At 40.6% G+C, this 13,067-nt stretch overlaps 1 protein-coding gene across 1 annotated transcript; it reads left to right on the top strand.

The window, feature by feature from the left end:
• The first annotated feature begins 2,710 nt into the window (after positions 1-2,710).
• On the top strand, positions 2,711-11,924 carry wdtc1 (WD and tetratricopeptide repeats 1). The gene is made up of 16 exons (XM_085176940.1): positions 2,711-2,890; positions 3,398-3,540; positions 3,622-3,705; positions 3,802-3,848; positions 4,892-5,003; positions 6,554-6,741; positions 7,706-7,888; positions 8,028-8,122; positions 8,225-8,340; positions 8,432-8,507; positions 8,586-8,682; positions 9,064-9,234; positions 9,333-9,568; positions 9,805-9,970; positions 10,860-11,052; positions 11,212-11,924. The coding sequence occupies exons 2-16, from the start codon at positions 3,475-3,477 to the stop codon at positions 11,407-11,409; spliced, it is 2,028 nt and encodes a 675-aa protein (XP_085033066.1). The 5' UTR covers positions 2,711-2,890; positions 3,398-3,474; the 3' UTR covers positions 11,410-11,924.
• The last annotated feature ends 1,143 nt before the right edge of the window (positions 11,925-13,067 follow it).

Genomic DNA, 13,067 nt, shown 5'->3' with positions numbered 1-13,067 from the left:
AAATGTTGATTGGCACTCATGTGAACACTGTAAACTTAAACACAAGAGGCCAATGTCAATGAATTGTCAAGGAATTTTATTTATAGAGCACATTTTAGTACACGTAAACTCAATGTGCTTCCTATAAAAGATAGACATCAAAATTACACGGATCTGTACGTAGGCCAATAAAAACAACAAAAGAAAACGTTACAAAAACATTAAATTCAAGCGAACACGCACACACAAACACATACAGTGTAAGTCTATGAAAGTAAAAAGGGTTTTGAGTCTGCTTTTGAATGTAAACACACTTATAATTGACCTCAGGTCAGCGGGCAAATCGTTCCAAAGAACAGGACCACAGTTTCTAAAAGCACACTTTGCTGTAATACAGGGAGTAGTTAAAAGATCTGCGCCTGATGACATGAGAGGTCTCACTGGGTTAAACAGAAGGAAGTTAAAGGTAATTCAGCGTGGAACTGAGAGCCAATTAAGTTATTTCAATAGATGTTCAAGCTTCCATGTGTGGTTAAGGACTCTGGTAGTGGCTCAATCCAATGATCCTTTGGATAATCTGGTTACAGAGTGTTAATGATTAACCTGCTTGACATGAATGCATAGAGCAATCTGTCAGAGTCAGTTTGATATAAAATGTTCTTATGTTTTATTTTATTTATTTATTTAATTTTTCAGTAGTTGAAAGCAGTTCTGGTGGCCTTATTATTATTATTATTATTATTATTATTATTATTATTATTATTATTATTTATATACACTACTATGCAAAAGTTTTAGGCAGATGTGAAAATTGCTGTAAACAAAGAATGCTTTCACAAATATAAATGATTGTTTATTGGCCCCAAATGTATTCTGCAGCAAGACAATGACCCCAAACATACAACCAAAGTCATTAAGAACTATCTTCAGCGTGAAGAAGAACAAGAAGTACTGGAAGTGATGGTGTAGCCCCAACAGAGCCCTGATCTCAACATCATCAAGTGTGTCTGGGATTACATTAAGAGACAGAAGGAAAATAAATGATTAACACTTCCATTTTTGAAAGCATTCTTTGTTTCCAGCACTTTTTCCTCACCTGCCTAAAACAATTGCACAGTACTATAGATACAAAAGTAAGAATAATATACTATACCACATACTGCTAGCATGAAATTATCAGCTGACAATTGTGCCAAAACTCTGATTTCTCAAGAGTCAAATTTCAAAAAGAAAATCCTGGTTTGCAGCACACGTTACCCTATGATGGCAGATGTTGAGTATTACAAATGTCAGTTTCTCAACTTCCTGCAACAAAGCAACAAACAAACTCAGCATATGTCACACTTTCACTTCCATTTTTTGAGCCAAGTTTGGTAAGAACTGAAAAAAGAACCATAGTGTTGTAGAGTAGAGCAGAATCGAGTATTACTGACCCCTGAAAAAGCACAAGTAATCATTACAAACTTTAAAGACACTATTATTACAGCGGATGACTTTTATGTTCTTTCAGAGTTTCGAAAGTTTCTGAAGAACTCTAATATCTGAATATTAAACTTACTACTTTGCTGCATCTTTATTTAAGGGTTGTAAAAACACATGCAATGAGATTCAGGTTTAACAATCTCACTGTTAAAGAAAAACTAAAAGTTGAAACTATTATCTTCTTTTAAAAGTAGTTCAGAAAAGACAGACCTAAAAACAAAATAAAGCCAAATAATAATAATAATAATAATAATTATATATATATATATATATATATATATATATATATATATATATATATATATATATATATATATATATATATATATATATATATATATATATGAGAGAGTTCATAATTCACAAAGTCAGATACTTTATCACTCAGTGGGTTGTAAATATCCCAGGTTGTTTTAATTGAACTCAGACTGTTCCACTCATAAACACATAGGTCTGCTTGGTCACTTACAAACTCTGCCCACCCTCTTAATTTGACTGCTTTTTTGCATAAGGAAACTCTCCTTCCTCATTCACTGTGTGAAGTACATAAAATTACTCTTATTGTTTTCACTCATTCATTTACAAATCTTCTTCTTTTTTGATGATGCCTTTAAGGGTCATCACAGCAGACCATCTGGCTCCATCTCACCCTACCCCCAGCATCCTCCTCTGTTAGCCTGACCTTCTGCGTGACCTCTTTCACTACATCTCTAACCTCCTCTGGGGATTTTCTATTTTCCTCCTTCCTGGCAGATTTATATTCAACATCCCACTATCCCTCTTCTGCTAACCATCTGAGCCTTGCCTCTCTAACTTTGTCTCCAAATTGCTCACCCCGAGCTATTCCACTGATATACGTGTTTTTTAATCCTGCCCATCCTGGTCTCTCCCAATGAAAACGTTAACATCCTTAACTCTGCCACCTCCAGCGCCACCTTCTGTCTTTTTGTTAGTGTCACCATCTCCAAACCACACATCACAGCATCATAGCAGGTCTCACTACCTCGTGTAAACCATCCCTATTTTCAAAGTCACGATCCTTACTTACACTTGATTCTCCTGCACAACACTATTCACAAATTCTTCCTTCAAGATTACCATCAAATTACAAAATAATACCATGTATTGCTTAAACATTTGGCAAATATATGTTACATTCTTTGTTGTAGTGCTCCTTTATTAAACGTTACTTGAAAATGCTTTTATTCTGGAATGCTTTTATTGTGACGGCCAAACAGACCGGAAGAGTTTGGTGTGTTTTCAGCTGGCGGAACAAAGTTGCGTGCTTATGTGCAGTGGGAGGAGGGTTGTGTTCAGGTCTGCGAAGGTATTAGCGAGTATCCTGTCAACAAAGTCACACGGAGTGCAATTTGTGACTTTTACTAAATGGACATTTCTTGACAGAGGCTTCCTTAGCTCGAGGGAAACGGTGAGTTTTGTTTAACAGTTGTAAATTATCACCAAAGCGCTGCAAATGTTAACGTTATATGAAGTGGATGTTTTGTTTAGCTAGCAAGGTAACGCCAGTACGCTAACGCCAGCTTCTTGGTGAACGACAGGTCTCTCAAAGGCCCTGTGCACGGATCGTTAACCATTCTCGTAGGCTAATGGGGCTTTAGATTTTAAATAATTGTTAGTTTTTTGCAAAACTGTCAGTTGTTGTATTCCCAGAGCTACGTTGCTAACATTAGCCTGGTTAGCTAATGAAGTCGCTTTGTAGGTAACGGGAGCAAATACTATCTGTAGACCAGCTAGCGGTATGTTTTGTGCCTTGGTCAGATGAGCAACAAAAAATCGGTGAATAAATCACATGCCTGAGTTTAATGTCGACTTTTTCCTTTTTCTTTTTAAAGCTGACATTGACGCTATACCTGTGTAAGGTCTCTGTCTTCTAACAAGTCTCTGCTCTGCCTTAATCCATTCTGCGTTTTTACAGCTTGGTCACAAGGAAAAAAAGAGTAAATGACACCTGATCTCTGACCCTTGGAAACCTCCAGCCTCGAAACCTAATTTATGTTTTGCGGTGAGGCCATGACTACTGCCAACATCTCCAGAGATATCCTGCACAGGCAGATCAGGGTATGTAAGAACAGTCCAGAGCCAGTGTGATCATCCCCGTCTGAGGGAGAGTCTGATGGAGATGTGCTCTTTTGTCTTTAGGACAAGAGAGCTGCAAGCTTCCAAAGGTTCTACCATGTGACTGACCCCTTCATCAAGAGACTTGGACTGGAGGCTGAGCTTCAGGTCACTGATAACATGACATATTTTTCTGTAAACACATTGGGACACTTTTTTTTTCTTTTATCTTCGTCTGACCTTCAATGTCATTTATTTCAACAGGGCCACACAGGCTGTGTGAACTGTTTGGAGTGGAACGAACGTGGAGAGTAAGTGATTGAACCCTGTATGTACAGTGAATCTGTTGTATCTGTCCAGATAAGGTTTGCATCCTGTTCACTTCCTGCTTGGATTTTAAATGTCGCAGTTTTACTATCAGTGTTGGCTCTAACGTGTTCCAAAGTAATAATATAATCACATTATATTTTATTTTAGTAATTTAATGCGTTACTCACTAATTACAATACAGTTACAGTTATGTTGTTACTTGAATTACAAAGGCTCTTCAGTTATCTGAGCAACTGGCTGCTAGAAAGAAGAATTTTTTTTAATGCTTTTAAAGAGCAGAAATATGGTTATTACTTTTATTTTTATTGCACCAAAGGACAAGAGTGCCGTGATGAAATGCAAACTGTGTGTATGACAGAAACATCTGCATTATACACAAAGCTAGACAAGAAACCCAGAATAATGTCAAAGTTTATTGTATGGCAATCCCAGCCTGAACTTTAAAAGGCAGTGATGTGTAGTCAGGCTTGCAGACTCCATTTCTACCTGTACATATTTTTGCAGTAGAATCACTGTGGCAATAGCTTTGAAGACCCTTTCAACTTTGTTTTGTCTTGTTGACTTTGTTTTCATATGTAAAAACTAAAAGAAAGATTGTATTTGTGTCCTCATTAGGATGGGGTTTTGTGTTGGTGTGTGGAACTGTAACCTCAGTTTTATATTAGTTACCTGGTAATTAATTATGTGACAGTGTGTTTCAGTAATTTTATGTACTACATAAACTTTTTTCCTAGTAACAACCCCAACATTGTCTACTAGTTAGTAAAAGTAGTCTCACTCGCCATGTTTATCAGTGGTGTGAGTCTGCTTCTTTCGTAATCTGACACCTTCAGCACACCAGGAGGGATCAGTTTAACATAAAAATATTGCATCCATCCAGCAACACGGATCCAGCTGCTTATTAGTTAGTTCTAATACCTGTAATATAACGTGTAAATGTAATAAATCAACAAAAAAAGGTGCATACCTTAAAGAAATGCTGCTTGGCTTCTTTGAATTGTTATTATTTTTTCCTCGTACTCAGTCTGCTGGCTTCAGGCTCGGATGATCAACATGCCATCATCTGGGATCCATTCAGGCACAAGAAGCTAACAACTATGCACACAGGTCATGCAGCTAACATATTCTCTGTAAAGGTAAGGAGAACACATTCTACAGTGTACTGGATGGTGCCTGAACTTAGAAACATATTAATACTGCAGTCATTGCACAATTGAGGCTGCCTTGTTGCTCTTCCTCAAGGTTAATTACTAAAATATGGCAGAGAATAATTTTTGCTGTGATCTGCAGTAGGGCTGGGCCTTATCATACTGTTCACGGTAATACCGGTACAATGTTAGGCAATGATACGAAAATGAAGTACCGCGATAGAATATGGGTAAAATGTGCATACGCAGTGCCTTTGTTTTCATACGCACATGGTGGAAAAAGCATGGCGGTGATGGAAAATGAGAAGAATTGTTGAATGAAACAGATGAACCAGAATTGGTTTGTAAAAAAAACCTCGCAGAGTAATACGTACTGTGCTTCAACATAATATTACTGTATTGTGTGTGTGTATACCCTCTTTTTAAGTTTTGTGGATATTATACATGTTATACTCAGGATCTGTCGGCCAATTTTCACTGGAAATGCCTTTTGGTTAAACTGTCAGCAAGGAATTTGCAGCTGCGAGAGAATTCAGCATTAATGAATCAATGTTGCGGAAGTGGAGGAAGTGCAGGAAGCGCAGTTTTTGGCTTTCCCCATATTTCAAAAGTGATTCATCTCTTTGCTATGACCGTCGCCCGCCATAATTTGCAGTAGATAATGGTTGCAGCCGCTACGACGCTTTCGGCCAAAACAGGTGCAGCTTGATGACATCATCAACATGCGCTATCGCGGTATAGCCAAAATCTCTAATGTTGGCCAAATTTATATAGTTTCTATCGTATATCATTTATATCGTATATTGTTTATATCGCCCACCCCTACATATATATAATATATATTTTTTGATGTCTTATTTCCTTTTCTTCCTACTCGTGATGAACTCCACTGGGGTTCTCTTTCCTGTTCATTTTGCACACTGTGTCTCCATCAGCTGACATGCTGTTGGCTTTTGTGGAGAACTGCAGCAAGTGTGCCTCTGCACCCTCAGTGTTGGTTGAATTCCCATAATCCTCTTCTCTGTGTAGCCATACAGCTATGTAAATGGATACAAACATTGGACTATGAATTCAACTTAAGAAGTCTTTGTAAATGTCATAACAATGTCCTGTGTGTGACTATTGACATTTATATCACCATTTATTTCAAAGATAAGCCTTTCTCAAACATTGTGTGTGTATACTTAGTGGGGATGCGCTGTTTGTAAGATTTTGGGTCAGTGCCAGTGTTTACAGCTCAGGTTTTCAAACGGCAGTGTAACAAATTGCTCTTCATTATTATTAAATACATCCTATTTTAAAGTATGTTGACCTTTATTTGGTACTTTTAAGTGAGTACAGAATCAAACACAGTCCTCATATCTGTCTCAGATGTGAGGACTATTAAACCGAACATGCCCTACAGATGATCGTTGGACTCTGTCAGCTTATTTACTAATCAGCTGGTCGCCTGATGTCCACAGTGCCAATATGAGCCAATAAAGTGTTGCATCTCAGTTCTTATCAGTTCACTTTGGTATTTTTATTTGTCCATGCAGTTCTTGCCTCACTCCGGGGACAGAATTTTGGTAACGGGTGCAGCCGACACAAAAGTCCACGTGCATGACCTGACAGTGAAGGAAACCATCCATATGTTTTCTGATCATACAAACAGAGTTAAACGCATAGCCACAGCACCCATGTGGCCCAACACCTTCTGGAGTGCTGCGGAGGACGGCATCATCAGGTTAGACCAAAGAGATCAATAATGTATTAAAGTCAAATGTTATATTGGTAGTGGGTGTCTGTGAAGGTTCTCAGTCATCCAGGTCATCGTAGTCTAAGGAGATTGCAAAGAAAAGCGTCTGGACTTCTTTAAGTTGCTTGAAGACGTTTCACCTCTCATCCGAGAAGCTTCTTCAGTTCTAAGAGTCAAAAGGTGGAGAGTCCCAGATTTAAACCCAGTGGGAGTATCCCCACCCAAAGAGGGACAAAGGACCCCCTGATGATCCTCTACCTAATCACATGAGCCAAGGTGTGAAAACAGGTGTGGGTCACAATCAGCCAGGGTTTCGGATGAGCTCATTGTGGGGCCAAACTGTCAGTAAGCAGCAAGGAATTTGCATTTACACTGTTATTTTTTTATATAGATTTAATGCACATAAAAACCGCTGCTTGTTTAAGTGAAAATGCATTGATGGGGGTTCTTTTTCCACTAATAAAGTTATGGAGTTGTAAAGTATTTTGTCTCGCGTCAATTATATCTTCAGTTATATCGTTATCGCAAATTTTCAAATATATATCGTGATAAATATTTTTGGCCATATTGTTCAGCCTTAATCTGCAGTGTGATCAAAGCTCACAGCATGTTGGTGCATTCGTAGCCTGCAGGTTTGTAGACCCACATCTACATGTTGTAGCTGTTTACTGTCACTTGGGGTCAGTGTTAGAAATATGTGGGACAATGAGTGTGTTGTGTGGATCAATCTTGTTTGTTTCTGCTTTTCTTTTTTAGCTTAGTACCTGCTGTGAAGAAAAAAAAAATCTTTGTAATGGTGTAAAAAACACTTTTTAAAAACTTCTCGGATGAGAGGTGAAACGTCTTCAAGCAACTTAAAGAAGTCCAGACGCTTTTCTTTCCAAGCTCCTTACACTTGGTAGTGGGTGGTTTTGCCAAGGTAATATCTGCATGTTGTCCTTGTTCACTGCAGACAATACGACCTGAGGGAGAACAGTAAACACTCGGAGGTGCTGATTGATCTCACAGAGTTCTGTGGTCAGCTCGTCGAGGCCAAATGTTTAGCTGTTAACCCACGGGACAACAACTACCTGGCTGTGGGAGCCAATGGGCCTTTTGTACGTCTGTACGACATCAGGATGATACACAACTACAGGTGAGTTTGGCTTTTTCATGCTATTCTGTGGTAGTGAGTACTCGGCAAACTGTCAAATAAAGCGCTTTGTAGTTACTCTGTTGTGCGTTCCAAGTTTTGACAAGGAAGTTCCGAACTTTTTTTTTTGTTCCTCACACAGGAAATCTTTGAGTCAAAGCACATCGGCAGCTGTGCACACATTCTGTGAAAGGCAGAAGCCCATCCCAGATGGAGCTGGGCAGTATTATGTTGCAGGTGTGTATACAGATAAATTGTCTGGAATCAAATTCTTTTAATGGGTGCATTTATATTCTGGACTGTGGTTTAATACCATTACCATCTGACTGAATGTTTCAGGTCACCTGCCGGTGAAACTCCCTGACTACAATAACCGCCTGAGGGTCCTGGTTGCCACCTATGTTACTTTCAGTCCTGATGGCACCGAGCTGCTTGTTAACATGGGCGGGGAACAGGTAATGCATCACCAAACAGAGAGGGAACCATGTGAGAATCACAGTGGCATTCTTATGGGATCCTTTTACTATCTCTTTATGGTTCTTACAGGTGTATCTGTTTGACTTGACATTCAAACAGAGGCCATATACATTCTTGCTTCCGAAGAAATGCCAATCGTCAACAGGTAGGTAATAAACACTGAGTTTCACACTAACTCCAAAGTACGTGAAGAATGCCGATTATTGAATCTCTCGCTTTCCAGGAGATGTGCAGAATGGAAAGACGACAAACGGCGTCTCCAATGGAATTCACCTGCCAGCTGGCCACATTCGCTTTACTGGGAGTAAAATGCAGTCTTGGTAAACATCGGCTCTTTCCACTACATGTTTATCGGGGTGACCGTGGCTCAGGGGGTTGGGAAGCACATCTGTAACCGGATGGTCACCGGTTTGATCCCCAGGCTCTCTGTCCTGGTCGTTGTGTCCTTGGGCAAGACACTTTACCCTGCTGCCTACTGGTGTTGGCCACAGGGGCCGATGGCGCAATATGGCAGCCTCACTTCTGTCAGTCTGCCCCAGGGCAGCTGTGGCTACTGCCTCCACCAGTGTGTGAATAGTGAATGAATAATGGCATTGTAAAGCGCTTTGGGAATATAAATCCAATCCATTATTATTATTATTGACTGAGGTTATACATTTGAATTTATGTCAAAATATCTGCTTTTCCCTTTTGTCTTTCAGTTCTAATGACCTCCCTCCTCACCTGGAGAAGATAAAACAACAAGCTAATGATGCTTTTGCACGGCAGCAGTGGACACAGGCCATCCAGCTGTACAGTTTAGGCATTCATCAGGCGAGCAGCAACGCCATGTTGTACGGGAACAGAGCTGCGGCCTATATGAAACGCAAGTGGTACGCAGCGTTGTTTTAGTGCAGAGGAATTATGTTTTTTTTTTATTCTAAAACCTTTGGAAACCCTGAGTCTTTATGTTTTTCTATGTGATTCTTAGGGATGGAGACCATTATGATGCCCTCAGGGACTGTCTGAAGGCTCTGAGTCTAAACCCCGGTCATCTGAAAGCACATTTTAGGCTGGCACGGTGTCTGTTTGAGCTAAAATATGTGGCTGAGGCTCTGGAGTGTCTGGACGATTTCAAAGGGAAGTTTCCAGAGCAGGCACACAGCAGTGCCTGTGATGCCTTAGATAAAGACATCAAGGCTGCTCTTTACTCCAAGTCAGAATCAGGTGGGAAAGAAAGAAATAGCTCTTGGCTAATTTTCAGTAACTCTCAGAGAATTTACACAAATCTTGAAAAAAACATTTATATCACACTTCATTGGATAATTGCCATTATTTACAATGATTGTATGCTCACTAAAAAACCTGCTTTGCAGTACACGTGTCGTTTCTTTGTGTATATTTTACTTTTAAAATCTGTGTGAATTACAGTAAAAAAAATAAAGTTTTTTCTTTAACTGCAGAAGACAAAAAGGCCAACAGCTCCATCCGATTCCACTCGTTCAGTCGGAAAGAGTCCATTCCTGAAGATGAGCTGGAGCTGAGAGAGCGCAGCTTTGACTACAAACACAGATACTGCGGTCACTGTAACACCACCACTGACATCAAAGAAGCCAACTTTTTTGGAAGGTGGGTTAATCTCGTTGCCAGGCTCCTGTGTCATCACTAGGGGGCAGTCGTGAGCTCTGAAATGTAACGTGATCTTTATCTAAATGACACACTGTGCTCAAGCGATTATAAATAAAGCCGAGCCTTCAATAACACATTAACACCCTTGCACTCAGTAACTAGTCAAACCTCTTTTGCAGCAAAATGCTCAAACAGCTTTGAAAGTAGCTGCATAGGAGAAAAGTGTTCTTTATTACAAAGCTGTGGAATCTCAGCCATAGTTTTAGCATGTGTGAGCAGCTTTTGGGGGCTGATTAACAGCTTCTTTGTTTGATTACTATTTGGCCTTTTTTATTTTAACATAATTTTGTTCTATTAGTTTTACACAATCAACAGTACCTCAATCTAAACAAGTTGTTTAGTTTCTTTAGAGTCGTTCGTACTTTTAGATGTTGGCCTATGAAGCAGTTGTTTGTTTTTGCTGTTTAAAAGTGTGATTAAATCGTCTACTTCCCATGACGTTGTAACAGTCAGAATATATTCTAATAACACCAACTCACGCTGTGGCTCATTTAGTTTAACTTTAAATAAACACAAATCTTTATGATGTGTTTGATTAGTGAGTGCAGTTCCAACAGCCTAACGAGACTGGTTTTTGATACCACGGGCCAAAGGAGGTACTGTATGCTGAGTGACGGTAGAAAATGGCACGCTGCTGTTGCTTAACCTTCACCTCAGCTGTTCTCAGTACTGTACACATCTGCGCAGTGAAGTCGACATTCTATGAAAGAAGTTCAATGTAAAACGATTGCACAATTTTCCGAGTAAATATTTAAATTCCCCGTAAAAGGTTTGTGTCCCAGGAACATGGCTCATCAGGCAGGTCTGAATGGATTCTTTTTCTCCGCAGCAAAGGCCAGTATATCGTAAGCGGCTCAGATGATGGCTCTTTCTTTATCTGGGAAAAAGAAACAACCAATCTTGTGAGGATCCTGCAGGGGGATGAGTCCATAGTCAACTGCCTACAGCCGCACCCCAGCTACTGCTTCCTGGCTACTAGCGGTATCGACCCTGTCGTTCGGTTGTGGAACCCCAGGCCAGAGGTAAACAGAGGAAACTCCTCTATGCGCAGACTTGGCAGACTTGGTCTTGACATGCTTTGGGAGTGTGTTAAGGAGATGGCATTCATTTAAAAGATGTGTCATGCTGTTGGAATTATATTTGATCACTTCTTTTGTTTTTTTTCTTTTTAAATACTGCAGACAGACAGCGAAAACGGGCGTGTGGTGGAAGACATGGAGGGAGCTGCTCAGGCTAATCAGCGGCGCATGAACGCGGATCCACTGGAGGTCATGCTGCTTAACATGGGCTATCGCATCACAGGCCTGCGCGGTGTCGGTCCAGATGGTTCAGACGATGAAGACAGCTCAGAGGGACAAGTACAGTGCAGGCCCAGCTAAGCAAATAGTCATCCATTCTGCAGAATGGATTTTAGGAAGCAAAGCACTCTACTAGCTCCTGTTTGAATCTGAAATCCCCTCGCCCTCCTCCCCAGCCCCGTCTGACAGAACATTGAGTGAATGTCGTGTCACATCTCTGCACTATGCATCACCCTCCCCTGTCCTGTGAGAGGACTGGTGGAGACCACTTTTGGGGGAGAGGAATTCATGGAGGGTTGCGACAGCACCCTTCCACCCCTTCGAAGCACCCACAACACCTCAGCCCGTCCCTCCCTCCACCCTGCGGTGGCAGTGGGATGACTTTGAGGAGAGCACCTTCAAACTTCACTCCCCCACTTTCTCACAAAGAAGGAGGAGTTCAGCACGTATCGCTCCTCAGGTTTATGTTGGAGAGGCGCGTATCTGGTGACCTATTTTCAGGTCGGCGTGTGGCCGCGCGGTCAGAATAAGATCTCTGACCCGAAAACAGTGTATTTGTTACAAGTACAAGAGCAAAGCGTCACAGTACCCACTCATCTCGGAAAGGCTGCACACCCAAGTTATTTAAGTTAGCCTCAATCCTATTTTCCGTTGGAGTTTTGGCCACTGGAAGGCTAGAATTAACTCGCTCTTTAAGTTGTGAACGCTGCCAGAGTTGCTCTAATGAAATGTATTTATATGCTTTTTTAGTTTACAACTGTCAGGAGGAAGAAGAAAAAAAACAAGGGGTTCTTCTGCCAAAGGTTGCCATCTGTCACGTAAACAGCCAAGGATTAATGTTAGACTTCTTTGTTTCATTGAAACATAACTTTGGCTCCTTTTAGTTAAGAGGTTTTTCTTACAGTAGATTATTGACAGGTCAAAGAAAGCAGCTTTCTAATACAGTTTTTTTTCTCTTCTTCTAGTCCTGTTGATTACACATCATTTGAGATGAAGTGTCAATGTCATTTTTTGGGGTTCCTGCCTACTAGCTGCGGCTCTAGCATTAGTCCTCTGCTGCAGCCAGGTGTTCAGTCCTGCTTGCATGAGGCTTCTCTGAGCATAGATGCAGGGCAATAAAAGAGCACAGCCACAAGCCATCCAGTGCTCGCTGGGTCTTCTTTACCCTTAGATAGGGTAAATGTTCATGAATGGAGTCCTCAGCTACATGCATCACTAAGGCTTCCTTTCGTTTTCATTTGTTCATTAATTTGAGATGCTCTGTTTTCTTTGAGGAATCCTGTAAGACCTTTGTGGCAAACAGAACAAAGAATAAAAATTATTGAACACCACCTCAGTATCCTTTTGATTCATTGTTTGTTTCATCTGTTTGCCCTTTTTAGCTCGGCGGTTACACAACGCGTACAGTAGCACTTAGTTTTATCTAGGTTAGGAGGATCCCCATTCGTCAGTGTCCGCACTTTTTGCTGACTGTCGGGCAACAAATGCGAGCACGGTACATCACAAGCAAGTTAAATGAGCATCTCATGCCCCCGTATGCTTCGCAGTAATGAGGTGACCCATCTGTGGGAGAAGTTACTGCAGGTAACTCTGTAGCAACAACGCTGGGCTGGAAAAGCAAGTGTTTTGCAGATGTTTCATTGATGTGGTAAATGAATCGCAGAAACACAAAGCAGTCAGTTTTACAGTGAAATGAGACCATTATGCATGTATTTAGAGACTATCGCAATACATGAAAA

Source organism: Neolamprologus multifasciatus, chromosome 11 (genome assembly GCF_963576455.1).
Source record: "Neolamprologus multifasciatus chromosome 11, fNeoMul1.2, whole genome shotgun sequence".
Classification (NCBI taxonomy): domain Eukaryota; kingdom Metazoa; phylum Chordata; class Actinopteri; order Cichliformes; family Cichlidae; genus Neolamprologus; species Neolamprologus multifasciatus.
The sequence above is the reverse complement of the archived record's forward strand: the minus strand, read 5'-3'. Positions and strand labels throughout refer to the sequence as shown.